The sequence below is a fragment of the Mycteria americana genome, chromosome 6, assembly GCF_035582795.1.
Source record: "Mycteria americana isolate JAX WOST 10 ecotype Jacksonville Zoo and Gardens chromosome 6, USCA_MyAme_1.0, whole genome shotgun sequence".
In the NCBI taxonomy this organism is placed as follows: Eukaryota; Metazoa; Chordata; class Aves; order Ciconiiformes; family Ciconiidae; genus Mycteria; species Mycteria americana.
Genome location: NC_134370.1, coordinates 53381641 through 53407376, shown reverse-complemented (window position 1 = coordinate 53407376; position 25736 = coordinate 53381641). Strand labels below are relative to the sequence as shown.

The 25736-nt window shown below is 36.0% G+C and overlaps 1 protein-coding gene across 5 annotated transcripts in view; it reads left to right on the top strand.

Annotated features, from left to right (window-relative positions):
* Positions 1–25736, top strand: part of ENTREP2 (endosomal transmembrane epsin interactor 2) — a 189300-nt gene that overhangs the window by 53250 nt on the left and 110314 nt on the right. For 4 of the 5 annotated variants that reach the window (XR_012776232.1, XM_075505874.1, XM_075505875.1 and 1 more), the window contains exon 2: positions 10051–10107. The exons of the other annotated variant lie outside the window; for it this stretch is intronic. Coding sequence is in view for 3 of the 4 variants with exons in the window: in XM_075505874.1 (XP_075361989.1) it covers positions 10051–10107 (57 nt within the window). In the remaining variant the exon portion in view is untranslated. The remainder of the gene's footprint in view (positions 1–10050; positions 10108–25736) is intronic. 5 annotated transcript variants of the gene reach the window in all.

The following is a 25736-nucleotide window of genomic DNA, read 5'->3' as shown; positions in this document are numbered from 1 at the left end:
TTTAACAGCTTAACCTTGAGGTGCATGTTAGTAGAGTTTCCAATATTCAAGAAGACTTCTTATTGTTAATATGTAATTTCATTAAGTATTAGTTATACTAATTGTTCTTCGAAGAACAGAAATTTTAAGTCCAAACAAGAGAAACACTGTAGGCTTCAGATACATTCATTCTGCTAATTAATAGTAATAAATTACCTTGAATATACTTTCTAGAATAGTGCGATCCTTTGAGAAAAACAACTTTAAAAATTAGCAGGTAAGATACATGATGTCAGAGACATGAAATTCATCTTGAGAACCCTTGGATTGTCAGGGTGTTTGGAAGGCATCTATCCATCCTGATTTAAACCTGTGCTTATACAAACTCATTTGTCCTTTCTCTCTTAAGTACCATTTTGGACATGGTCACTAACAGTCTGTCATGGTTATAGATGCCTGAGAAGGGTGTTTTAGAAAAGCTGATAAATCCAGTAGTGTAGACGGCTTTCACCAAGAGTGTGACAAAAGTCAGTGGGCTAAGGATTGGAGATAGTGTATATCTGTTATGACCATTTAATATTTGCTCTGTCCATTTCTATCTCTAGCCTCAGTCTGTGTATCCTTAACCTTTCATCTGGTAGCATGGCCCTGAGGCGAATCACTACTCATGCTCATTAGAGTATGAGGTTTATTGTTTTTTGATTAACCTATCTCCATGTGCCCTTGCGGCAGTGCAGTTAGGAATATAGCTTCAAACGATCCATGGAACGGGAGGACTGCAGCTTACTGTGTACTAGTGATATGCAGAAGCACTGCATTTTATCTGCATTTGGAAGCTCTTCTGAGTTTGAGGCAAAGAAAATACTGTTATTCTTGATGTTTAGATCACTTTACAACGCAACTCAGCTTTCATCCCTTGAGGAATTGTGTCAGTAATTGAAAGAGCCATTGTCTCATTACACTTATCTAAAGCAATCTCAGTCTTCATTCTTATGATTATTGGGAGAGCCCAGCAGCGAAAATCTCATTAGTGATTTCCTAACGCTACTGGAAAACAAAATTTCTAGAATAATATTCTGTACTGAGTCAATGATACAAGTCAAGATTGGTGTGAAAACAGATTAGGAAATGTCTGAAGAAATTTATCACAATATTTTTCTTTGTCACAGCAACATGATGGATATAGGTTTTTTTTGTAACTGAAACATAAAATGAAAATTCTGGAAGTGAAGTCCTCATAGCTGGGTAATATCTTTGCCTTTGTAATGGAAAAATCATGGAATCTTTTGTTACTGGACTTAAGATAAAGTTTCCACACTCTCAGCCCTTGAGGAAATTTCACTATAATGAAATTACAAAGAATTTAAAATGTGCCAGTATTTTTGGAAAGGAAATTCAGTATACTTTTAGACTTGGAGATTTTTTTCCCCTCATAGAAATAATCTTTGTAATCTATCGTATGGACTGCACATAAAGACCAAGAAATAAATATTCAGATGAGAAAACACTAACACTTGAGTGTACAATACCTGTATACAGATCTATCATATTGGACAAACAGCTTCTAATTTCACTGATTTCTTTGGTTCACTGCATTTTAATTAAGCTTTTGACTGCTGCCTCAGTAGAACCTTCCTGCTTCAAAGGATTGATAAGCAATCCAGAGTTGATCTGAGCTATTGTAGAGATGTTGAATAGCACGTATGGGCAGCAAATTTCTTCAGTGAATTATTTTTAAAAGAATTATTTGTTTTAGCTTTTATTTTGAACATTATGAAACATTCAGCGATTGGTTATGCGATAGTGTTGCTGGTGGCGTTACTCAAAAGTAGTAGGTCATTCTAGTGGAAGGAAGTTGCTCAAGTTCTATGAGGAACCTCATTTTAATTTTAGAGAATTGTCCAAAATGGAAATTGCCACAAAAGCTTCTTATGTGATCTTTACAATATCTCGACAGATCTTATTCTGAGTTAAAGCTCTTCACCTGTGAAACAACATGTATTGAGCTAGGTCCTCAGTCATCTGTTTATTTCAAGTTTATTCATAAATGCTCTAATAAATTTGAAAGCATGGAGGATCGGTTGCAAACTGCTTAGTTTCCTTTCTGTTTAAGTACTCCTATGCTAATGGCTGTGTGCCATATTAATACTCATGGATTACATTATGGGATGTATAAAATAATGTAATAGTGTGTTCTGTGAATGTGTTTAATAAAAACCAGATTAGAATTAAGACTGTATTGTAAGCCACTGACATATCAGCTCTGTACTTAATATTTTATGTAAATCCCTGTCCACTGCTTTTAATACAGTTTGCATGTTGTAGTGAAGTTGAGCATAACAGATCTGAACCACTTGGAAGAGTTACAAATACAGAACGTATGATTTTTGTTCATAATTGGAAAATATGTTATTCTGATGTATATGTGCTCTATCAGCCCTTGTTTTTCTCTGTATGTCAAAGGAAAAAATATCTTTTTGGATTAATCCTTTTTCTACAAAAATATTTAGAGTGTGTGCTGTAATTTTATAGTAATTGTTGGTTGCTTCCGTAAACAAACTACAGATGTGGAAAAAACACATTTCTGATGGGTGTGGAGCATATTTCTGAGGAAAACAAAGACAAACAAAAAAGCTCACCCTAGAGCTTAAAATGAGATTAAAATTACGTACTGTTAATACATTGTGGTAGCTGCGTCAATGTATAGGTAATTTTACTGTCCTATTCTTGTGGGGCACCGAGGTATTTTGTTTCTCTGCTCCTGTTTCCATGGCAATTAGAATTAGATTAGTTTTAGGTTCACAGTGGGTAAATGAGAGAGACGAAGCTATGATGTAGTGTTTGTGAGTCTGGAACATACTGAGTCTTTCTAGAAAATAGCTCAAAACTGTGCTTAAGTTGTTAATTTTTTGGTTGCTGTTGACTTGCTTGTATTTACCTTGCAGTGTACATCTGTGTACATCTTTTGCTTGTGGCTAGGCAGTCTGGTGATACTTGTGCTCTTTGTGTTCATAGTGATGTAGTCTTTAAACAAGAGAATGGTCTCTGGATTCTAATGACAGCTGCATGTTGAAGAGTCAGTTTGCATATCTGCAAATAAATAGCTATATTAACTGTTGTAAAAATTTTTTAGCCTATGACTGATTTTTGCAGTATTTTGAATGTGGTGGAATGGTATGATTTTTATCAGCACCCACCATTTAGGATGACTTTTTTGAAAGACCATTCCAAAATCATGCTACTGTCCTGTATTTGTCCAGGCAGTTTTTATGTGTGTGTGCATGCATGTAGAAACATGTATATTTTTTTTTTCTTCTGATACTTATTAATACACTCCCACCACCCTTACCCCAAGAGATTTTCATCCTCACTATTTTTCCAGGAATTGGAACAGAGAGTAGCATTACTGGTAGATTATTCTAGTCCCCTTTTAGCTAATTCCCATGCTGTCACAGTTCTTTTTTTCCTATAGTTTGTATTTCACTTACCATCATTTTGCACTAATGGATTATAGATGCTGCAGGGAGTATTGTTATAAGAAGATTTCTTACTCTTTCGTAATGTGTCACACTTTTGTAGTCTCTGAGTATGTGATATTTGTGACATTACTCCTGCAATATTTAATGTTTGCATTTTGTTAAATAATTATCTACCTGTTACAAGGGCTACTGTAGATTTCACAGAAATGTCATCCTTGAAGATATTTCAGCTGTTGATTTAGTCTCTCTGTGTGAGGTACACCTAGACCCAGAGATAATTGGGGATATCAATACTTTTTAGTTGTTCAGGTACAATTGAACTTCACCCTTCAAGAAACATTTAAGTTGGCAAAATTAAATGTTGCAGCAGTCTGTACTCCTGTAGATGGGAGAGGGGAACCTTGGGAAGTGTCAGTGATTTCAGGCACTTCTGAAGAGAAACAGTTGCTGTAGTGCTTTGCTGACAGAAAGCACTAGATGATACTACTGCTGGAAGTGCTGGTATTTACCTCCTTTGGTATAGTAAATTAGGCAGCCTGCTTACTGCTCTGCCCTCTCCGTTCAGCTGCCTTGTGCATCTGCCTGTTTGTGCTATGCCTGGTTCTGCCTGGCCCGCCTTGATGGATGTTTGTCTGATGTGTTGTTAACAAATTCTGGTGATGGGAATTCTATAACCTACCCCTTCTACCAATGTTGAAATGTCTTGAGCATAGAAAGTTTTTCTTGGTGTCCAGCTTGAATCTCTGTTAGTGCAAATGCAAATCAATTATTTCTTGTTCAGCCCTTAGTGTAGTTGAAGAACAATTGATCAATCTCTTCTTTGTAACAATCTTGTTTATTTTTGAAACTGCTGTTATGTTCCATCTCAGTCTTCTCCCCTGTAAAACCAACTTGCTTCCACCTGTCCTCATAGGCGTATTCTTTAAAAAGATGCATTCAAATCGAAAGTGTCTGGAGAATGACAACAAAATGAGAGTTTGAAGTACAGATCTTTATTTTGCATAAGACATCCCTGTCAAAACTTTATTTTAACCTTAAGACCTCCTAAGCAAGGCTTCTCATTTTCCAGAGCAAATAAAAAGAAAATAGAAAAATTTTAGCATGCATTAGAAAAATGTTAGAAAATGATACAGAAACTCACATCAACATATAATGTTTTTTGTTTATTCCACTTTGAGTACAGCAGATTAAATACAGTATCAAAATGTAAACATACCCTTGGACTTGCTGAAGAATTATGATACTGACAATTGATCTCCTTAATGTCTTGGGAAAAAAGGAGAAAATAAAATCTGAGTTCCAGAAAGCTGCAAGCCCTGAAATTGTGAAGAGGAGGGATTTATGGTTTCTTAACTGCATCTCAACTCCTGTTATTAAGAATAATTAAAGGTGACTGACAGCTGTATACATTTTTCCTCATTTGTAAAAGTATTCCTTTCTTTGACACCCATTTTGTTACCTTTTGTCTTACTATTCTGCATACCAGCTTGACAAATCTGCTGTTACAAAATAGCAAAAAAGTCTTTCTTAAGAAAGTATGACAAGTAATATTTTTGCAGCCTACTTTTTAAGTCTAGATTGAGATGAAAATCGATTTTTTTTTTTTGTAATTGTGCCAATTTAATGTTGTTCTTAATACCAGGCACTTTACAGCAGCACATCAAGGAACAAGAGGTAATGGGTGTAAATTGAAACAAGAGTTTCAGACTGGGTTGCGGGGGGGAAGGAGCAAAATTCTCCATGGGGACAGTGACGGTGTTGGTAGGTCCTGGAGTACATGTACAGGTAGGCTGTTTGGTTTCTAGGTTATCCAGACACATTCACAACATATATTTTTGAAAGCATATACATACACATCTGTAAACATGTAAATTTAGCTCTTATGGCCATATAAATTTTGCTGATACTTCTATGATCATAAGTCTGTTGGTAATCGTAGTCATACAATGTGTAATCGAAATTTCCCTTTTGTTTTTCATTTAGTGTTGCCAAAAATCATGTTAATTTTTCATATAACACTTTTCAAAATAGTTTTCTGGCCTTTCATTTTAAAAGATTCATTAAATCTGTTTACAAAATTATGTATAGATATTTATATTGTTAGAAACATAATTAGATTGCCCCAAACTTTTTATTTATGCCCAATGCAATACCACACACAACTTTGGCTTAATGTTTTAAAAAACCATGCTGATTGTTTATGACTAAAGTTTTTTTTATGAGTGCACTTTGAACTGAAATCAAACCAAAAATACTATGTTCCTGGATTGTATGGTGTCCTAATTTTGGCTGGGATAGAGTTAATTTTCTTCCTAGTAGCTAATACAGTGGTGTGTTTTGAATTTAGTATGAGAATAATGTTGATAACATGCTGATGTTTTAGTTGTTGCTAAGTAATGTTTACACTAGCCCAGGACTTCTCAGCTTCCCATGCTCTGCCAGGTGCACAAGAAGCTGGGAGGGGGCACAGCCAGGACAGCTGACCCAAACTGGCCAAAGGGCTATTCCATACCATATGATGTCATGCTCAGTATATAAACTGGGGGGAGTTGGCCGGGGAGCAGTGATCACTGCTCAGGGACTGGCTGGGCATCGGTTGGCGGGTGGTGAGCGGTTGCATCACTTGGTTTTGTGTTTGTTGTGGGTTTTGTTGTTGTTGTTTTTTTTCCCCTGGGTTTTGTTCCTCTCTCGCTCTCTTGTTGGTTTCCTTTTCATTACAATTTATTATTATTGTTGTTGTTGTTATTATTATTTTATTTCAGTTATTAAACTGTTCTTATCTCAGCCCACGAGTTTTCTTATTTGTGCTTTTCCGATTCTCTTCCCCGTCCCCCTGGGAGGGGGGAGGGTGAGCTAGTGGCTGTGTGGTGCTTAGTTGCCAACTGGGGTTAAACCATGACATATGGGAAACATGGAGTCCAAGGGAAACCATGTTCAAATGCTATGCAGTGTGGAACAAGCCAGTTGAGATCAACTGGTCCAGGGATAAACCTTCTTCTTGTGGTTCCAAAGAGATTACAAAATTAGCTCGTACTTCAAGGGCCCAGTTTATTCTGTGAGGCCAAAAGATTTAATTAAGGTGCTCATGCCTATTAGATTTAGTTGGGATGCAGTCAGATAGAAAGTTGTAATACTTCTCTTGCACGCACTTTGCTATTGTAAGTTGACTTTTTATGGCTGCCTGTTTGCCATTTTCTTTTCAGACAAGAGGTGTCTGAAACAAGGGAGATCCATGGCTATCTTGTAGGCACTAACTTTCACCTCTGTGGGCTGTAGATACTTTGAAATACCACCAAGTGGTATATAATATGTAGATACAAAAATAATGAAGTAATTCTGCAATAACATATTGGAAGTCCAAAATATCTTCAGAAATCAGAATTAAAAGGGCATAAAAAAAAAAAACCACACACACAAAAAACCCCAACAGTCTGCACCCTGATTTAAAACAAGATTAGATGTCAAAATCACAATGCTTTCCAAAAGCTGGAATTTCAACAGGAAGGGTATATCTTTCAGTCTTGGCTCTGCCACACAGGTGGTGTCTAGAACCCTTGCACATCTTTGTCATCCTTAGACCTTCTGTTATATGACTATTTGATGAACAACTAAGTAAAAATGATAAACCTTAGTAATAAGAATTATGCATCTTCTCTCACTTTCTTTTGATTTTAGTACACAGCAAGTGGTGCCATATAACTTACCTACAAGTAGAGGTAAATAACTTGAAATTGACTTCATCTGAAACTGATCGCACTCCATAAAGCTCTTATAACTTGTAGTGTTCAATAACACTACTTATGACTGCAGTATGGTCTAGCTGTTGCATACCATGGTTCCAAAGACTACTGCCATCTCTTCAGTTTCTTTGTTGATTCTGGTCTCAAGTCTTGAAATCTGGTCATTCATAGTCAGGTAGCAGCATGAGTGTTGTCTGTTGCATTAGTTTTGACTGCATGGTTAGTGTTTAAATAGGGGTAAGCTGAACATGATGGATACATGTGTACACAAAGTTATTCATGCTCTGAGATTCCAAAGAACCACTCGCTGGGCACCTGTATGTGTCAAGTTTTCACTTCAGGCTTCACTGTCAAAGGAGAGATGTTTTCTCAAAAAGACATACCAGTAATTAAGAGTTTCAGGAATATACTGTCCTCTACTTTTTCTTCTGTGTAAGTGATCCTTGAATTTCCTCAGTGCAGAGGAGGAATGGCCTTACCTGGCACTGAAGGGCAGGTGTATATATACCTTTCATGGTGGGTTGGGTTATCTGAGCACTGGAGGTCAGCCACTACCAGATTTCATAGTCCAAAGAAGGAGGAGAGTGTTTAGAAGAGTCCTTGACTCCTTTCTTTCTGCTTGTCTGAACAGATGGAGTTTCAATAGTCTTCTCAGCTGTTGTATTTTCTCTATCCCTTAATGGGACCCTTGTGACTTTGGAAACTTGTTTAAGCCCTACTTATGTAGTTTTGCCTTTACTTACTTTAGTATATTGCTACCTTGTCTTTTCTAAGGCACTTGGAATAACTTGCATTTGCTAGTGGTACGAGGGTATCTATTCTGCTGCAAAATAAAGGGATTGATGTTGCTTTATCAACTATACCTAACCTGTTAATATATTATAGGTGATTTATAGAGACAAGAGTTTCCATTTTATTTTTAATTTCAGTTATTACTAGAGCTCATTTATACAGTTGGGATTGCCCCCCCCCCCCCCCGCAGGAATACTCCATGCATTTAGTGGGATAATTAAGCTTTCTAAATTCTATGTTGTAACATTTCTTCTTTTTTTCTAAAATTAGTTTATTTCAGTATATTTGAATTGTCATGTGTTTGAATTGACATGTCGTATGCATATTGTCATATGTTTTGATTGCAAGGAAATGCAGATACATAGGATGTGCTATGCTATGGATTCTGTTTATTCAGATAACATAGGAACTAAGGGTAGCCACTGTTTGCATTATTTAGTATCTGAGAAGAAGGCTAAGAAGGAGTTTCTGCAATTAATGGGAACAACTTGTATGCTTATTTTAATGGTAACTGAATCCACTGACTGGAAAATTTCTCGTGTTTACAAGCTGAAAAAGTGAGGAACTCTTAAATTTGTAGAAAAGGAGAGGATGACTTGACATATGGTATATCAGCCTGAACAAGAAAGTAGGAATAAGAATAGACAATAAAACTTGGAGTTTCCTGTAACTCATATGCTCTAAATTGATGAGAAAAGCATTGCAAGATCCCAAGTTGTACTGAGGAAAAAAGATATCATTTGTTTTATTAAACAAATTAATACTTAAACATCTGTAATTTTACATTTCTATAAATGTCTTTGCCTTGATAGTGTTTCGCTATATTCAATGTGGTTTTAATTAATATTTATGTAAATATACATTTTATGTAGTTCAGAAGAGAAGTTTAAAGGAAGCGTACTAGAGAGTGTGTTACGTACAATAACCATTTTGGAGATGAAGACTTGGAAAGCAAATGGTTTAAGATATATCAAGAAACTGCATCTTTTGCTCTGTCCCATATTCAGAATCAGAGCCCTCTAAATTTCTAGAAACTTACCTGAGTGTGGAGGGTTGAAAATGCTGGGAAAGACACCATCAAGGGCTTTTTAAAAAAATCCTTTGTTTGCAGTCCCTGTACTGGAAAGTCATTTTACCTTCTGTTTTTGTCCCGCCTCAGTATGTGCCTATTAAAGTAAATGCATCTTTTTCATGCATGAGCACAGCTTGCATTAATGATAATGGAGTTTTCATATGCATGTTGAAAGGTGTTTATACCTAATGTTACTGCATTTCTAATGCTGCAGAAGTCAACACTGATGTATTCTGTTTATTTTTTGCTCTGTGAATCAGCACTGTTGTTATTGTCAGCAGGTACATACATCTGTAGGAATTGTGCTTAAGGAAGCCGGCAAATCTACGTTTTTTGAACACGTTTTTAGTAGCTTTGATATATTTTGATTATGTGATGGGGCGTTCACTGCAATTCAGCAGATAGATGTCCAAGATATTAGATAAATGTGCTATGCAGGCTCTGAAATCAAACCATGTTGCCAAAATTAAGTAGGCAAGTTGTTAAAATCATCAAACTCCAAGTTACTTTTTATTTAAGAAGGAAAAAACTTGTGCACAGCATACATATGATGTAGTGATTTTTGAAAAACGTTAGAAGACCTATAGATTGCAATGTTGAGCTATCTTTACTCCCCTTTTTGTGAGCTAATTTTTGGTGAAGCTAAGAGACCACAAGAAAATTTACCCTAAACATTTATTATACTTTAGTGCTGATAACATTTGGGACTTGGAGAGAAGATGTTTGAAGACCTCTTGTGATCTGATCAGAACTAATTGGATCTGGTAGCTGGTTTGAAATTTGTTTTAAAAACAGCTTAGTAGTACTTCTGTTTATTTTTTATTGAGAATAAAATGAAGACATTATCTTTTTAGCAGTTTGTTTCCAGCACTCTGGAAATACACATCATGACTGTGTATTAAACTTCATCTTAATACTTACTATTATTTTTTAATGACACTGATATAAACCCCATGTCTCTTTGGTGACTCTGCTCTCTTTATTACAGGTGCTGTTGTCAGGATTGATTGGTGTTGTTTCATGGAAGAGGCCCCTTTCACTTGTGGTGAGTGGCAATGTGGCTTTAATCATGTTATACAGATTTTAGATCAGTGACTAAAGGATTCTGTGGAAGTAACTACCAGTGGTTTTGTCTCTATGTAGAAGCCTAATAGCCTCTGGGGATGATTTTCAAGCGCTCTTATGTATCCTAATATTTATAAACACTTAGTACAAAATTTGGGGACTTTGAGGTTGTATTACATAAATGATCTAAGTGACAATAATATTTTTCTTCTATCTGTACTTAAGTCTTGGAGAGCCGTAATATTCGTTATGTGTAAAAGAATGCAGGTATCTACTGCCCCTTCCATGCCATTGTTACAGTTCTCTCTCTCTTTTTAAAAGTGATAGCATATGGTTTGGTAATTTAAATGTAAGAACTAATGAGTCATAAACATTTTGATAAATTTGTATGTTTAAAGAAAAGCAACAATCATACTGTAGTTGATGGTGTGAAATTAAAAATGACTGAAAATAGTGAGCATTGCTGTCTAGTAGATATGCTCAATACTGCATTATGGCTTGGGTTAATAGATATTCATGAAATATGTTACAATTTTCAATAATTTGTTTATTAATATATTTTAAAAATTAATAGTGAACTCAGACAATTGCTTACTCTGTCACTATTGTTCTAGACAAACAGACTGTTGGTCGGCATTTATCTTTGCATTTAACTTAACTTGCCTAAAATTGCACCACAGAGAAATATTTTTCATCAATTATCTGGATGGGAAAAAGCATATTCCAACTTAGTAGCTGCTGTTCTTTGTCTGCAAAACAATCTTCAGCTACATTATGTATTCTGTTGTGAGATTCATCTAGTTACCTAATAATGAAAAGTAATTTATGCTTTGTATATGCATGCTAATAGAGTTTCAATTAACCTATTAACACAAAGCAATATTAGATTCAAATCAATCTTACTAAGAAGGCAGGATGACTGTGTCAATAAGGATGGATTAGCAGGTAAATGTTGTCTTTGAAAAGTGTGTGTATGTAACATAGTAACATATGTAAGGTTTGTAACAGTTAATACTAAAGATAGTCCCAAGAAAAAAGACTATAATGGAGAGTATGAAAGGGAAAGACCTGTATTAATAAGAATAAGCCTAATTAGAACTTCAGGTATATCTTTCAGTATTATGAACTAAAGCAGTGTTGTTAGAGCTTGTGATATATTTCTTTTTCTTTCCCTTTCCATAATTCACTTTTCACAGTTATTAAAGAAAGGACAGATTGAGTTGCATTGATTTACTGGTTGGTGTTTTTACCAACAGATGAACTCTATATGATGTAGAAAGCTGCCTGATGGCAAGATAAATGTGCCCAAAATTAAGTCAAACTGAAGCAAATTAGTGAAACTAATGAGTGCCAATGAGAAAGGTAGCAGGCAGGTTTCTGGACTAAGATACAAAAAAAGACAAATTTTTACTCACCATTGATGAGCAGGGAGAACTTTCATGTTAGAACATATCAAAAGAATGATATGTCATGAATAGGTAGTCATCAAGTAAAAATATTCAGAATTTCTCAGATTTTTCCATTTAATTTTTTAAAAACAAACAAACAATGAATGTGTATATGAGAATACACAGACAGGCTGGGAGTGGTCATTTGGTTGCCCCAGTATTTCTCTGGTTGTCTCTTGCTTGGGCAGGAGCAGAAAGAGGAGGAGCAAACTATTTTATTTTCCTGGTGTTACCAAAAGGGAGCATGGCCTAAAGTGCTGTTTTCTCCATTAGTCCATCAGTAATGTAGTTCATATTGGAGATTTTGCACGTTTATGATGTTGTTTAGAGTCAGAATGTGTATCTCTGGGTAAAGATTGGACTAAATTTCTGCTCAGTGTTATGACAAATAGCTGGTATACTTGTTTTTATTCCAATATATTTTATTCTACCTTATAGGCTTTGTTAATAATATTTATCTACCTGGTACCTGGGAATGCTGCCTCTTTGATTGAATAAAAATAAATAGAATTGTAATAGTATTACCTATTAGAAATACTTCAAACGAAAAAGTTCTCCTGACAGTGAAACAATCATGAAAGTATATGTTTGGTACCCAAATCTCGTTTCATTTTCATTTGTGGAACACTTTACTGCTCACATATTACAAACTGTTAAAACTAAAACAATTCTTCTGAATTGAGTGCTTTTACAACTGTGAAATCTAACTAAACCTAAGACTTTTCAAAATAGTTGCTCATAAGCAACTGTAGTTGCTGCTTACACCATTGGAATAAGCAATATTCATGCATCAGAAATGTTATTCAGGCCTATTGAGACTTGGGTTCTTTGATTCCTAAACACTTGCACATTGTAAATTCAGCCAGGCTTTCAGATATCAATTAATTCAGTGAAATGTAAATAGGCAGTCGTGGTCAGTATCATTCAAGGAAATAAATATAAAAGGGAAGAAATAGTAAATGGTAGCATTAATACACTCAGAACAGCTCACCTTCCTGAAATCTGCTCTAGGAAATTATTTGTTTCCAAGAGTAAGCTTAGTGCTCATGAGTTAGACCCTAATTGTTTTGCTTCTGTATTTCTGTATTGGCACTTGGTGGTGGTATAATAATCAGTTGGAGGAATAGGGGACAGGGATGACGTTTTTTGCCTCTGTGTGTGATTAAGCTGTGTTATAGCCAGTGCTAATAGTTTTGCAGTGGCTACATAATGTCTGTTTTTCCTTGTTGAATTGTAAATACCTTTTAGCAGTTGGAACCCACATGTGCAGGATCACTGTTCTGAATAAGCAATTAATACTGTATAACTTTACAACCTTGTAGCACAAAGTACCATCAACATGCTAATGAGTCATATTTCTTGTGATCTGCTTATACAATACATATGCAAAATATATATGGTCAATAATTACCTTTTAATGTAATTTATAGTATTATAAACAACTATATAATCTATTACAATATACATGTCTTTTTTTGTTGCAATGTGTTACAAAATCTGGCACTGCAAAGAGCGATAACAAAAAGAAAGGTAGCTTTATCATTTGAAGCCATGAATAAAGTTTTATAAGCTTAAACCATACATCATCTGTGATGTTCTGAAAACTGGTGAAACTTTGATAATATTGTAGAGGTGCCAGTTTCCTGCTTGTTTTGGATTTGTGACTAAAACAGGGTTGATAACACACCAGTGTTTTGGCTATTGCTGAGCAGTACTTGCGCAGTGTCAAGGCTTTCTCTTTTTCCCACACTGCATCACTTGCTTTGGTTTTCTTCTTCCTCTTTCCTTTACTTCTTAAACTATCTTTATCTGGACCCACAAGTTTTTTCACTTTTGCTCTTCCAATTCTCTTCCTGTCCTGCTGCAAGGGGGAGTGAGTGAGCGGCTGTGTGGTGCCCAGCTGCTGGCCAGGGTCAGCCCCTCATAGTACTGATTCTGGTTTGCTCATTGCTGTATTAATACAATTTTTTTCACAGATGCAGCGTCTTTTCTTTGCAAATTTATTATTTTCTGCAGGCAAAAAGAGGAAGTCGAAGAAGCAATAAACACAAATAGTAGTTCATCAACCATTAACTTCTGACTGTATCTTACCAGAAATGTGTTATGTAGTATTGGTATAGAAATGAGTGGGTGATTGCATGGTTTAACACCTTGGAACCAAAGTAAAAACTGAGAATAGTTGTGTTTAGCATGAGTTTAGCAAGACATTAGCATGAGTGGTGTTTTGTGTTATACATTCAGTAGATTTACAAATGTGTACGCACTAAGGAAATTTTACTGTGATGTTAATGTGCAGAAATTTAATTACACACAGAAGCTCTCATGCTAAAGTGTCTTTGCGTAGCTTAATTATCTGAAGGATTCACCAGATTTTGTTAGTTTATCTGAATTTTACTGGTCACCACCTAGCCATCAGTTGCTTATGTTGCCAAAATGCTTATACAAGGAATCAGTTGCTTATATGCTTGTATAATGCTTATATTCCTGTATAATGCTTATACAGGAATCTGCTATCAAACCAGTATTTACATTTACCAGAGGAGACACCTCGGCAAAGGAGATCTTTAAATTGTTTATCCATTAATTTTGAACAGTATTTTCCATATATTTCAGATGTTTCCTCATTAAGCTTTCTGTATTTTTAATTACAAAGTCTCAGAGAATTCGTAGTGCTTTGGGGAAATCTTTCAAGAGTCCCTTATTTGGAAACTAAGTGCTGGCTGTGTCAGTACCACTGCTTAAGGCTAAAATGCTGTGTTAAAATAGGAATTTGTTTCCTCGTGGTTTATGGAAGTGACTGAAAATTGGGGGAGAACTTGTGTAGCTTCTGAGGTTGAATTACCTTGTACAAAACTGTGCAGTCAGGTTATTTCTCTGTTACAGTCTATGGTAATTGCAAGTCTCTTTGTGCTAAGGAGATTAATTCAGCCTCTGAACTGAGTAGAAAGCTTCTCTGTTGCCATCTGGCATTTGGGTGATCCCAGAAAAATATTTTTACATTTCTAACTGAAAGCTTTTACAATAAACTGATAGATTTAATATTTTTTTCAAGGAACAGAAGCATATTTTTTTTAATGTCTGTGAATGTCAGTGAACACAACACAATACTTATTAGTAAGTGATCTTGATTACTCTGAATAGCTATTTAAAAGCATTTCCTATGAAATCTGCACTGCAGATACAGTTCCATGCATCAGTGAACATGCAAATCTGTGCATATACCTTTAGTAACTAGCTTGGGCTCAAAAATCTGGTCTGTACATTTGTTTTTCAGGATGTCTTCTGATTTCTTTCTTTTGGCTTAAATGGAAGGAGACACTGTTTTCAATGCATTATCCCTTCAAATGAACCATAACTTCATGCTTTTTTTCTTTTTCTTTCTTTTTCTTTTTTTGATAAGCAGATAGGATTTTCATCATTTAAGAAACATAAAAGAGGAGTCATCCTAAATAGCAGCAGTTCAACCTGCACATCAGGCACAAGGATGAACTGCTGTGCAAGGTCTCAGACTGCACCTGTGGTAAGAATCAGTCAAATACTGAACTGGCTTTGTTAGAAAATATTTGTCTTGGGCCAGCTTGGTAGTTTGTTGCAAAATGAGAGATTTTCTGTCTAGAAGTCCTGTGAAAAACTTGAACAATTTGAATACCAGACTTAAATCAGTTTTTTTTTTTCCCCACTAAAAATCAGTAGAAAAAGATCTATACCTGTTGTAAAAAAAAAAAAAAAACAAACCCAACTAATAATTTTAAATAAATACATCCACATATATACTTGCCCCACAAGATGCATGGATATGTAAAACTGGTCCAAATGTTTCCTCATTGATTATCTCCTATCACTAGATATCATTGCTGAGTATAGCAGAGACAACCAAACTGCAGGAAACAGATGATACATAAAATGGGCAGAAATAACATATAAGTAAGTTTCCTATATTCTCCTCAGGGATGTGGGGTGTTGACATGTTCCTGGCCATACTACTTACCTGAGGTTCTAGAGTAGCTTAAGAGATGAGACACATATTTTTAAACTCTGATAAGAGAATTTACAGTTTCCTTTCAGATGAAATCTGATTGAAGTTTTTGAATTATAAAAAAAAAATAAGTGTCCCGTCCCGTGTGTCCGTCTTCCCCCCCCCCCCCCCCCCCCCCCCCGGTTTGGTTTTGGCAGCTGGAATAAATAGATAATCTCTGTAGTGGACAGGCAATACTAGCATAAATGGGTCAAGACTGTAAGAGAAAAAGAAGTAAAAAACTGCACACCCTGGGAGAACGGCAGAGTCTAAAGGCATCCATCACCTTCTATGTCATTGTTGGCTTTGATACTTGTGTGATGTTGAGATGAGATGCAGAATATCACTCTGCTTTAACATATGCCTTGATCACTCTGCAGTATCATTTCAGCATGCGTATTCTTTGAATTCGTCGATCAAGATGTTCATTAGGAACCCTGCTATTAGACAAAGAGTCGTCTTTGAGGCTGAAGCATTACTGTATAGTTTAACAAAACACTGGGTAAAAACAACTACATCTTGCATACCAGAGTTTTGCAAAGTTTCTGATAAACTGGGATATGGTTGACTGCTGAGTATTGCTTGCTTTCAAAAAGAAACTTGGAAAGCTGTAATCGCTTCTACTTGCAAACCAAATCCAATGCTGGTTCACAAACTAGCTCTTCTAATATAAATCTGTAAATTTTGCTCAGAGCTGGTGTGGACTGGAGTGTGAATCCAGGCTTTGAAATTGAGAGCAGAGTGTTTTTCTTTGACCTTTTTTCTAGGAGCATGGAAAGAAAATACTCAAATTCAGAGGAGCTGAATGCTAAATCAAGGGGAAGAGAAAGGCAGAGGACTAGGACAGGAAGGAGGAATTAAAATGTGAGCCTGGCAACATGAGGGAGACTGAAAAAGCTCCCATCAAAAGCTGTTGAGAACAGGACCTAGATGAGCAGAGAGGACTGCTAGTGAACCAAAAGCATGCCAATAAGAAATCAGACAATGGAATCTCTGATTTTTTCAGTGTAATTTTTAAATATAGTGCCATAAGCATCATAACTAATTAATCCTGACTTATAATAGATTTGTATCTTGGGTTTGAATGGCTTTGGTGAAGAAAGCGTAAGCTGTAAATAATGTTTTTCTGTAGTTGGGACATAGTTAAGTTTTCTCTGTCTCTTCCCTTCCTCTTCTCCCATTCACTGAGGGCCAGTTGTGTAAAGCACTAACATGGCTATACTGCTCTGCTAACCAAACTAGATCAACTGTCTCTGCATACTACTGCAGTGTGACTGTAGTTATACCAAAAGTCTATGAGACTAATGAGTCTATAAGTATCTAAAAATGAGGTTAATGTCTTTATTGATAACCATATTCCAGGTTACATCAATTTGAAAGCAGGTAAATATATTTCTGTTTCTGTCAAAGCTTCTTCTGTTTGTTAGTTATTCCAAGCAGATTCTCAAACAGAATAGTTAAACTTGAATGAGATTTTTTTTTTTTTGGTAGTAAATTCTCTTTCCTTATTTAAAAAAACAATTTTCCACCAAACCAGGCTAGTGAATATCAGATTTTGAGGCCTTTTCAATCAGCCAGTAACTGTCATTCTTTCATTCCTGCTCCTTCCTTACTCACTTCCAAGGATGTATGTACATTTCCTACCCTGGTTCTAGTAACTGTGCCAGTGGTCTGTAGGAGACTTCTTGAGAGAAATATGAGTACTTGCCATTTATCTGGCTCCATTCCAGCACCCTACATGAAATGCATGGCAGAAGCTGTGGACCTCTTTTGTGTCTTCTCATGTCGAATTTGGGTTGATAAGTGTTCAGATATTCCAAGGAGGGTGTTTTTAATGTACGGAATGCTGGTCTTGAACTGGAGACTTTAGTGAAAAGAGCAGCTGAAGAGGAATAGGAGAGAATAGAAACAGAACTGGAATTGAACAGGTCTGCTTTAAGGCATCCTTAGCCACATCCTGATTGAGCCATTCGCACGAAAGTTTGTTGTAGGTCTTTCAAATTTTTTTCTTTCCTCAGCTTCTGGCAGCAGTTAAAGTTTCAGTAGTAGCAGGACAACCACAATGTTTAATCTTTCCTTTCATTAGGCTATTTTTATGCTCTATGCGTAAATTTTCATTTCCAAATACTTGAAGAAATAACCAACTGTATGAGAAACAAATAGGGATTTCTTAAAGTTTTGTTATGTAAATTCCCTTGATGAATAACATAACTAGGTAAAAATTATAAATATTTTATATAGCTATGCTATATTTAGCGACTAATTTTGGCTGTACTTGTGCTGGTTTTTGTGTTTTGTTTTCTCTGTGAAGATTCAAGTGACCAGATTTTACTAGAGCACTTCTCAGAAAGTAGATTTCAAAGGTATTTGTAAAAGATGCATATAATTTTAGCTGTGTATATGCAGGAACGTGCCCTAGTGATGTTTGCGCATTTATTCAGAAAACAGAACTTATCTGATCAACCTTGCACAGTCCAGCTTGAACTTTGATATTGGTGATCAGTCTGTGGAAATTAATAGCGTACAGTATTTTATTTACTATGCATTAACACAGTGAGATAAATGGTTTTCTCCAAAACTCTTTAATAGTGCAGTTAAGCTTGATTTTATTCTTAGGTTAAAGTGCTACAACCTCTGCATGCCGTTTCTGGCTTTAGTCTTTTCTGATGGCCTTTTTGAGGCCTTTTCGGATGTTATGCATGGATCATAAATGGGGAATTTCTCCTAGACAGGGAGAAACTTTGGGTGGCTAGAATGTAGTCTGTCAAATATTATCAGCTTTCCTATCTGAATCCTCTTGATAGATGTCTGTGCCTTAAATCTGAGGCTTTTGAGGGTTTTGTTTTGTTTTCTTTCTAGGATGGACCTTTTCTGAATCTTTATTAGTTTGGGACACTCTGTTATTGACTCATTTCCTCTTTAAGCTATTGGTCTTGCATTTCTCCAGTCTTCCTCTCTATTACCAAGTGGAAGTTTTGCACTTTAGTGCAACTTTTGTTTGCCAAAAAAAAGAGCTTTTACATGTGTGTGCACATGTGTGTGTGAAGTGGGGAAGTCAGAGGTTGGCTGGAATTTCCACCCGTGTGTCCTGCCCCGAGAGATGTTTTTCCAGTGTATGAACTGCTAGTTTAGGCTGTGAATTAATGCCTCTTGTTGGATTGAGTAGGGGATCTGGAATGTGTGGTCTTCAAAGTTTGCAATTAGAGTGTGTGTAAACTCTGATTATGTTCATGTCCCAAATTGCTTTTTGCTTGTAGATTAACATAAACATTTAGATTTTAAACAGTGTGCTGTCTCACCTATTGCTGGTTTTCTTCCTAAGACTGCCGGTTCCCTTCTTTCTTCTCTAGTATATGGAAACAGCTGACAGAAAAACCTACCCCTAGTGCCATTTTGCTAGAATATACCTGACAAAAGAGGAAGAACAAAAAAAAACGGAGAATGACCCAGTAAAGCTGTGAACTGAGAGAGAAAGAAACAATACTTGAGATGAAAACAAAGGAAGTGAATCAAACAAATCTTTATAAAGGGGGAGAAAAGGTGTCACAAAGTGAAGCATCTATTTAGAATGAACGTTCTATGTCCCCTTTCACAGCTTAACACTTCTTACAGCTTTTTCTTGCCTGGGTCTGTCTGTCTGCATCTTTCTGCTACCCTTTCTACAAAGGCTGCCTCTTTCTGGGCCCAGCTGCCACCAGCTGTCACCCATGTCAATCTAAACTCCTCTGTTGAGCATCCATCTGCTAATTAGTTATCCCCAGTGGCAAAATTTTGAAAGACCACAAGCAGATTTTCCTGAAGAGCAGACAAAGCCTGCTGGGGCATAACAGTTGCCCCTTCCTAAACAAGCACATCTTAATTACCCTTAAACAGACCCTTCTGCTCCTGATCTGCTCCCATTGCATTGTGTTGCCATGGCAGCAGTTAATGCTAGTACAGTACCATGCAATAGGAAACTGTCACAGTTCCAGTATCATTGCTGGTGCTTATAATGAAGAGTATGGTATGGGTGCTACACTTGCCTCTCTTCAGTCCATCAGTAATTCCCCTGTTCTCACACGCTTTCTAAATATATCTGCTAATGGTTCTTCTATCTCATTTGCTCCTTCTTTTAGAAATGCAGGCTGCATCCCATCTGGTCCTGGAGTTTTTGGCAGCCTTTGCACAGTCTAATTTCTTCAACTCTTTCTTGGTGTGAGTCTGGTTTCCTTCAGCATTTCTTCTTCCTCCTTGGTAAATTAATTTTGGTTTCTGACATCTGCCTCACTTCCTTTGTAAGCACTGAGGAAAATAAATGATTTTTGTTTAGGGATGTCTCTATCTGTCTTTCAGTAAAGTACTTAATTCATTCTTTAGAAGTCTGCAGTCATCTTTATTGTTCACTTTTTGTTTATATGCTGGAAATGTCACATTATTTACCTTTACTTCCATAAGAAACTTTCCTTTCAGTCTTGAGTAATTTTTTCATTTTATGGATATTTAAGTCCCTTTCCTGTTCTTAATTTGAGCATGTGTAGCTTCTGACCATAAAGCCGTAAGGAATGAAAGAATTAACTGCCCTTAAACCTTGAGAGTTGGTTGTAACTTTATATTTTAGGCAGAACTATGGTTAAAGGTATTTCACAAGATGTATAAGATATGTTTGTTTAGCCATATCAGCACAAGAAAATTTGGGACGTTTCGAAGACTAGATACAAGTATAGAAATGTTAAAAGGCTAAAACATGAGTCACTCATTTTACAAAATTATACCTTCATAAAAAGGAACAGATCTAGTTGTTAACATGTATTTTGTAAAACATTTGAGATGTGCAGCAAGAGCACGTTGTTTACTTTCTTGAGTGATATTTCATGAAAGTGCAGGCAGACATGTCAAGTGGAGAACACTGAGGGAAAGCAAGATCCTAGTTCTCAAAGTAGAGTGAACATTAAATGTAAGATACCTTAAATTTATTATTAATATTGGTATTATGGCAAGTAAACCCCTGTACTTGCATTTTTGGCGTATGAATTATAGTGACCAAAAAAAGGATTTTACCACAAGAACAAACTTATTCACACCATAGAGAAAAGGAGTTTGTGACAGTAGGAAATGTGAAATGTTTGAGGGACTCAGAAGGAGAAAACATTAGAACCTGTAGAGGGAGAGATTAGTGGGGTTTTTGGTGTGTTTTGTTAGTTTGGTTTGGTTATTTTTTTTAAACAAGTAAGATTAATAATTTGATGCTGCATATTCAAAAAGGAAGTTGTTTCAATTCCAGCAGTTTCATTAAAAGCTGTAGAGTTTTCTAAAAATAGTAGAAAGGAGTAAGACAATTCATTGCACTTTATCAGAAATTGTATGGAGTTGATGGAGATATAAATGATGATATTTTTATTTTTCAGATTACAAAAATGAAATATCATTAGTTTGGGCCCCGATAGTTGATGTAGTCTCAAGAATTTTGGAAGCACTGAAGGGTTTCCAAAGTCAAAAGAAGCCAGATATGAGCTTTGAGACTAAAGGAGTCAATATATATAAAATTGGAAATACATATATTGAACAAAGTATGTGCAAACCCAACTTCTTCTACTAATTTTTCACATTTCTACTAGTTTTGGCATCTCTGTCTTGTAGAGTATCAATATGAAAGTGATTACACATGACATAATGTAGAAGCAGATTGATAATAGAAGCAAAAGCTATTTTGATATCTGTGATTCATTTCCTACTGAATTCCTACAGCTACTAGATTTGGACTTCCACTGAACTCAATTGATCCCTGTTTATTACAGTTTATTTACAAGCATAATCATTGAAGAAGATTTTAAACTGATGACTTAAAATGACTTAGCAGATGTACCTGGATGCCAGATTGAGAAAAATTATATTTATGGTTCCACATTTTAGTTGGTCATATATTGCAATATTTAGTTGCTCCGTCTTGCAAAATCTTTGGGTAGAAAAGCTGCACAAATCCATAATAACACAAACGGAAATAGCCTGCACTCAGTTGGATGCTATGCGTTCTATTTCTGCACCATAAAATAATGCGGTTTTAGAGGTGAAACTATATAGTTTGCCTCTAGATATGTAGTTAAACACTGTTCAGAACAGAAAAAAGGTTTTAGGCATTTTGTCATATTTCATATTTTATTAGGATTTTCATTCAAAAGGATCTGTTCAATCTCTTCATCATTGTTGTAATACAGTTTCGTATTAGGAAAGGAAAAGACTGATATCTATCCATAATATAGGTGTACCTATTCAAAAGTAGACATCTAAAAGCATTTTAACACTTTTTAAAATTATGGGATGTAATGTACTGTTAGATAAAACCAGGCAGTGATTGGTTTTCTACCATATACTAGATTTTATATAGCCATGAGCAGCAGTAATAATAATTTATCTGTATCTATGTTGTAAGATGCTTAATTCTAAATCTTATGTATCTATTTTGTGCTTGGGAAAAGAGACAATACATCCTTACATCCAAAGAAGCATAATAAACAACAATTTTTAATTTAGCTTCTCCTAAATGTCTTTGTTTTCAAATGTTTTATGGTTACATATAAATTTTCTACAAAACACGTGACTTTTATTCACCAGAAATAAAGAATCTTATCTCTTTGGGGGGTGGGGAGGGATAAACTAAACAGGCTCTGCAAACTCTATCAAAGAAACAAAAAACCAACCATCACCCAAAAAAAAGTTCTCATCTTCTGAAGCGGCCAAACTGTAAGCTTGATATAGTCATGCTTTTCAGGGCAGTGCTGTATGTGATCAAATAGAGCCACCTCCAAAAAGAGGGGGGAAGGAGAAGGTAAGCAATGAAAATTGTCCTCTCAGAGTATTCCAGAGCCTTGAGCTCCCTGTGTGCATGTGGCAGTGGAAGCACAAGCTGACTGCTGCCTCTGAGATGCTGCAATGGTGGCTCTATTCTAGAGACCCATGAAGATACTAAATCCTTTAAGGTCCTGTAATTTCTGTTCCCAGTATGGCAGGGGAATGGACATGGGCAGCGCAGTCAGAAGGTCAGCAGCTTTTTATTAACCTGTGATTTCACAGGTGTTCTCTCTTTGCTGATTTCCACAGCATTATGTTGATTTCCGTGGCATTACAGTATTGAAAGCTGATTAAGAGAAAAAGCAACTGAATCGTCTGACTTATTTTGATGTCTCTTCAGCTGCTATGTTTGGTCATTAGCCTAGCTTGTTTATTAATACTGTTACCATGTTTGGTGTCCTTGAAGAGCAATGTAATTAAAAAGTTGTTTTGTTGACATATTTTTATTTCCATTTGAGTTGAATATGGATTAGGGGATCTCATTTCTTTTAACTTGGCATTTTTAGTGAACATTCAGCCCATCAGAATAATTTAGTGGCTTTATTCTGTTTGAGGAGACCTGCAGTTTAAGATAGTACAAGTGACCACAGCATATACATGTTTTTGAGCATACTTCCAAATACAGAGATAAATGTATCGTGAAGTTACCGATCTCTCTTTCTCTCTCTGTTGTTTTGACGTATGATTCCAAAAAAAGCTTTATTGTAATATCCACGACTAAAATTTTTAAAAGCTGTAAAGCTATACTGTATCTGCTTGTTTTGCATTCATATTATAATCTGTATAGTCATATCAGCATTTTATGTATGTAGGGATTTGCTTTTTAATATAAATGAGTGACAGCTATCAGGAATCGGTAGGAAAATGTTCATGCTTTTTGACATAGTACTAGAAAAGTTGGAAATACAGGATAGTATATGTTAATCTGCTATATGCATAATAACCACAGTAGAGAACCAGTATTTGCATTTGACGGGAGAAACTAAAGATTTGCTTCTTGTTAACAGAGCTTTATTTGTAATAGGAAAACATATACTGGTTTTCTCTGGTACTTTTTCAGACAATAGAGGAAACAGCAAAAATCTGAGTACTTTTTGCTAGAATGGTCCTTGCGTGTAAAAGTGGATACAACAATAAAAAGGACCTATATGGTATGGCTCAAGGCCCTGTATACTTTCTGTAATACTAAAGTGGCAAAAGAGTTAGAGATACATAATATAGTCAGTCTGCCTGCCCTCCCCCTTTTGTTGTTCCCCTTACCCTGATAAATTTTCACTTGTATATGGGCAGAATGGAGGAGCAGAAACTTACTTATGCACAGAGCTACAGAAATATATATGTACATTCACACAGATACATGAACATGTCTGCAGTGGAGTGTACTATAGGGATTGTGTGGAATGGCAAGGGAGGAGTGAACTCTTGTTAACAGGCCCCAGTGAGCAACTATGGGGTATTGTTGCCAGTAGCAAACAGTTCTGCCTTGTGTAATCGACATTATAGCCAGTCCCCTCCATTAGGGTTTGTAGAGCAAACCACGTTGGATAGAGCTTACCCTGGGAAGGTGAGCAACACCCCTGTGTTGGGCAGGCCACTCCTGGGGTCTAGAGAGTTGGAGTGGTCCTAGTGTCACAGTGGAGAAACAAGAAATCATTCTGCACACACTGCTGCGTCAGGTAGGAAAGGAAGCCTGGGAGGGAGAGCTGGTAATTTGATGCTGCTCTGAGGATCTTAGTCAATGTACACTGTCCCTCTGCTCATCAGGTCTTTTTTAATGGTCATCAGCTTTTAATTGAACTGTTCTTCAGAACAGGTAAATAGAAATGTGTTGTTTATGTCATTTCCCATGTTCTCCTAGTATAGGATTTTCTTTCTATACTATTGGAAGTATACAGTAAACAGTATAAACTATAATAACATAAAAACCAGTAAACAGGATAAGCTATAATAACATAAAAAATTAAATTCTGTTTCTAATCTAGGAAAGGAAAATTATAATTTGATGTGTTTGTTTTATCCACGTATGTAAAGACAAACTGGTGACTGTTTTTCATGCTCTAATTTGGACAACTGGAGTAAAGCTGCATCTGTATGGTATCACTGGTGCTGGCTAGTTGAGCAGCACAGAAAGTATTTGTTAAACTTTGTATTTTGATGTAGAATGGTGAGGAAACAGTAACTTCAGAAATTTATTTTAGATGGGATGAATTGCATTTGAAATGTTTTTATTTAAAAGTAGAAGAAATATTTGCATGAACTAATACAACGTATTTTGGGGGGATGATGGAGTTGGGGGTGGATACCTCATGCTTTGTACAATCAAAACTCATGTGATTTCAGTTTTGTTTGTGCAACAGGTGGAAGGAAATGCACTGTTATCTAAAGAGAATCTAATTACCTGTGCTTGTTGAAGAAAAATACTTTCGTTTCAGTGGGATTTCTTTACCAGGTGAATCACAGTTTAGGTCCTGAGTTAGACGTGCCTGTGATCAAGTGTTTGGGTTTCCTTCCTACAGGTGCTATAAAATCTTGTACAACCTTATGGATTCAGTTCTACGTCAAATATATGAGTGAAGGTCTTAGAAATTTTAAAGATCATGTATTGATGGATCTCCATCAAATTACTCTTGTGAGTCTTCCATAGAGATGTGTGTGCAATTTTTCTTTAAACAGCCAAAACTATAATGAGGTTACATTAGAATTGAATTTGGAAAAACCTCTGTCCACATTGAAGCCTTGCCTCGCAAACTGATACTGAAAATGCTCATGTACTGTTGATATAATTTAGCAGTCATGGCTTGCTGACCTTGCTTACCTGACAGAAGCCTTCTTCCTTAATGATGAAAGTAAAAGTATTCTGGTGTGATAGCTTTCAGAGAGCCCACACAATTGTTCATTAATAAGAATAATTGCACATGAGTAGTTAATTGGTATTAATATTTTGGGAAAGACAGATGCAAAATATCTGTGTATCTGACCTTTACAACCTGCTTCTCTCTAATTATGCTACTGCCAGGAAGGGCTGCTTGTGTAGCCTTTTGATGCCTGTCCTTGTCAGCAGGACAACATGAGCTTTATTTCCTCAGGGTATTCTGCTACAGATGCTATGAAAGGTTAATTTATATGGAGCAGCATTTCACTGATGGTTCCATGGAGGTGAATCCTTCCAGCAGTGTGGCACTTCCAAAAGGTAATATATTGTGTATATGGAGGACCCTATTAATGTAGTTGCTATGGAAGTATAAATTCAGTCTTACATAGATTTGTTTTAAAGTTACTAGACTACTCACATATTTTTTTTAATATATTAATTTCTAATTA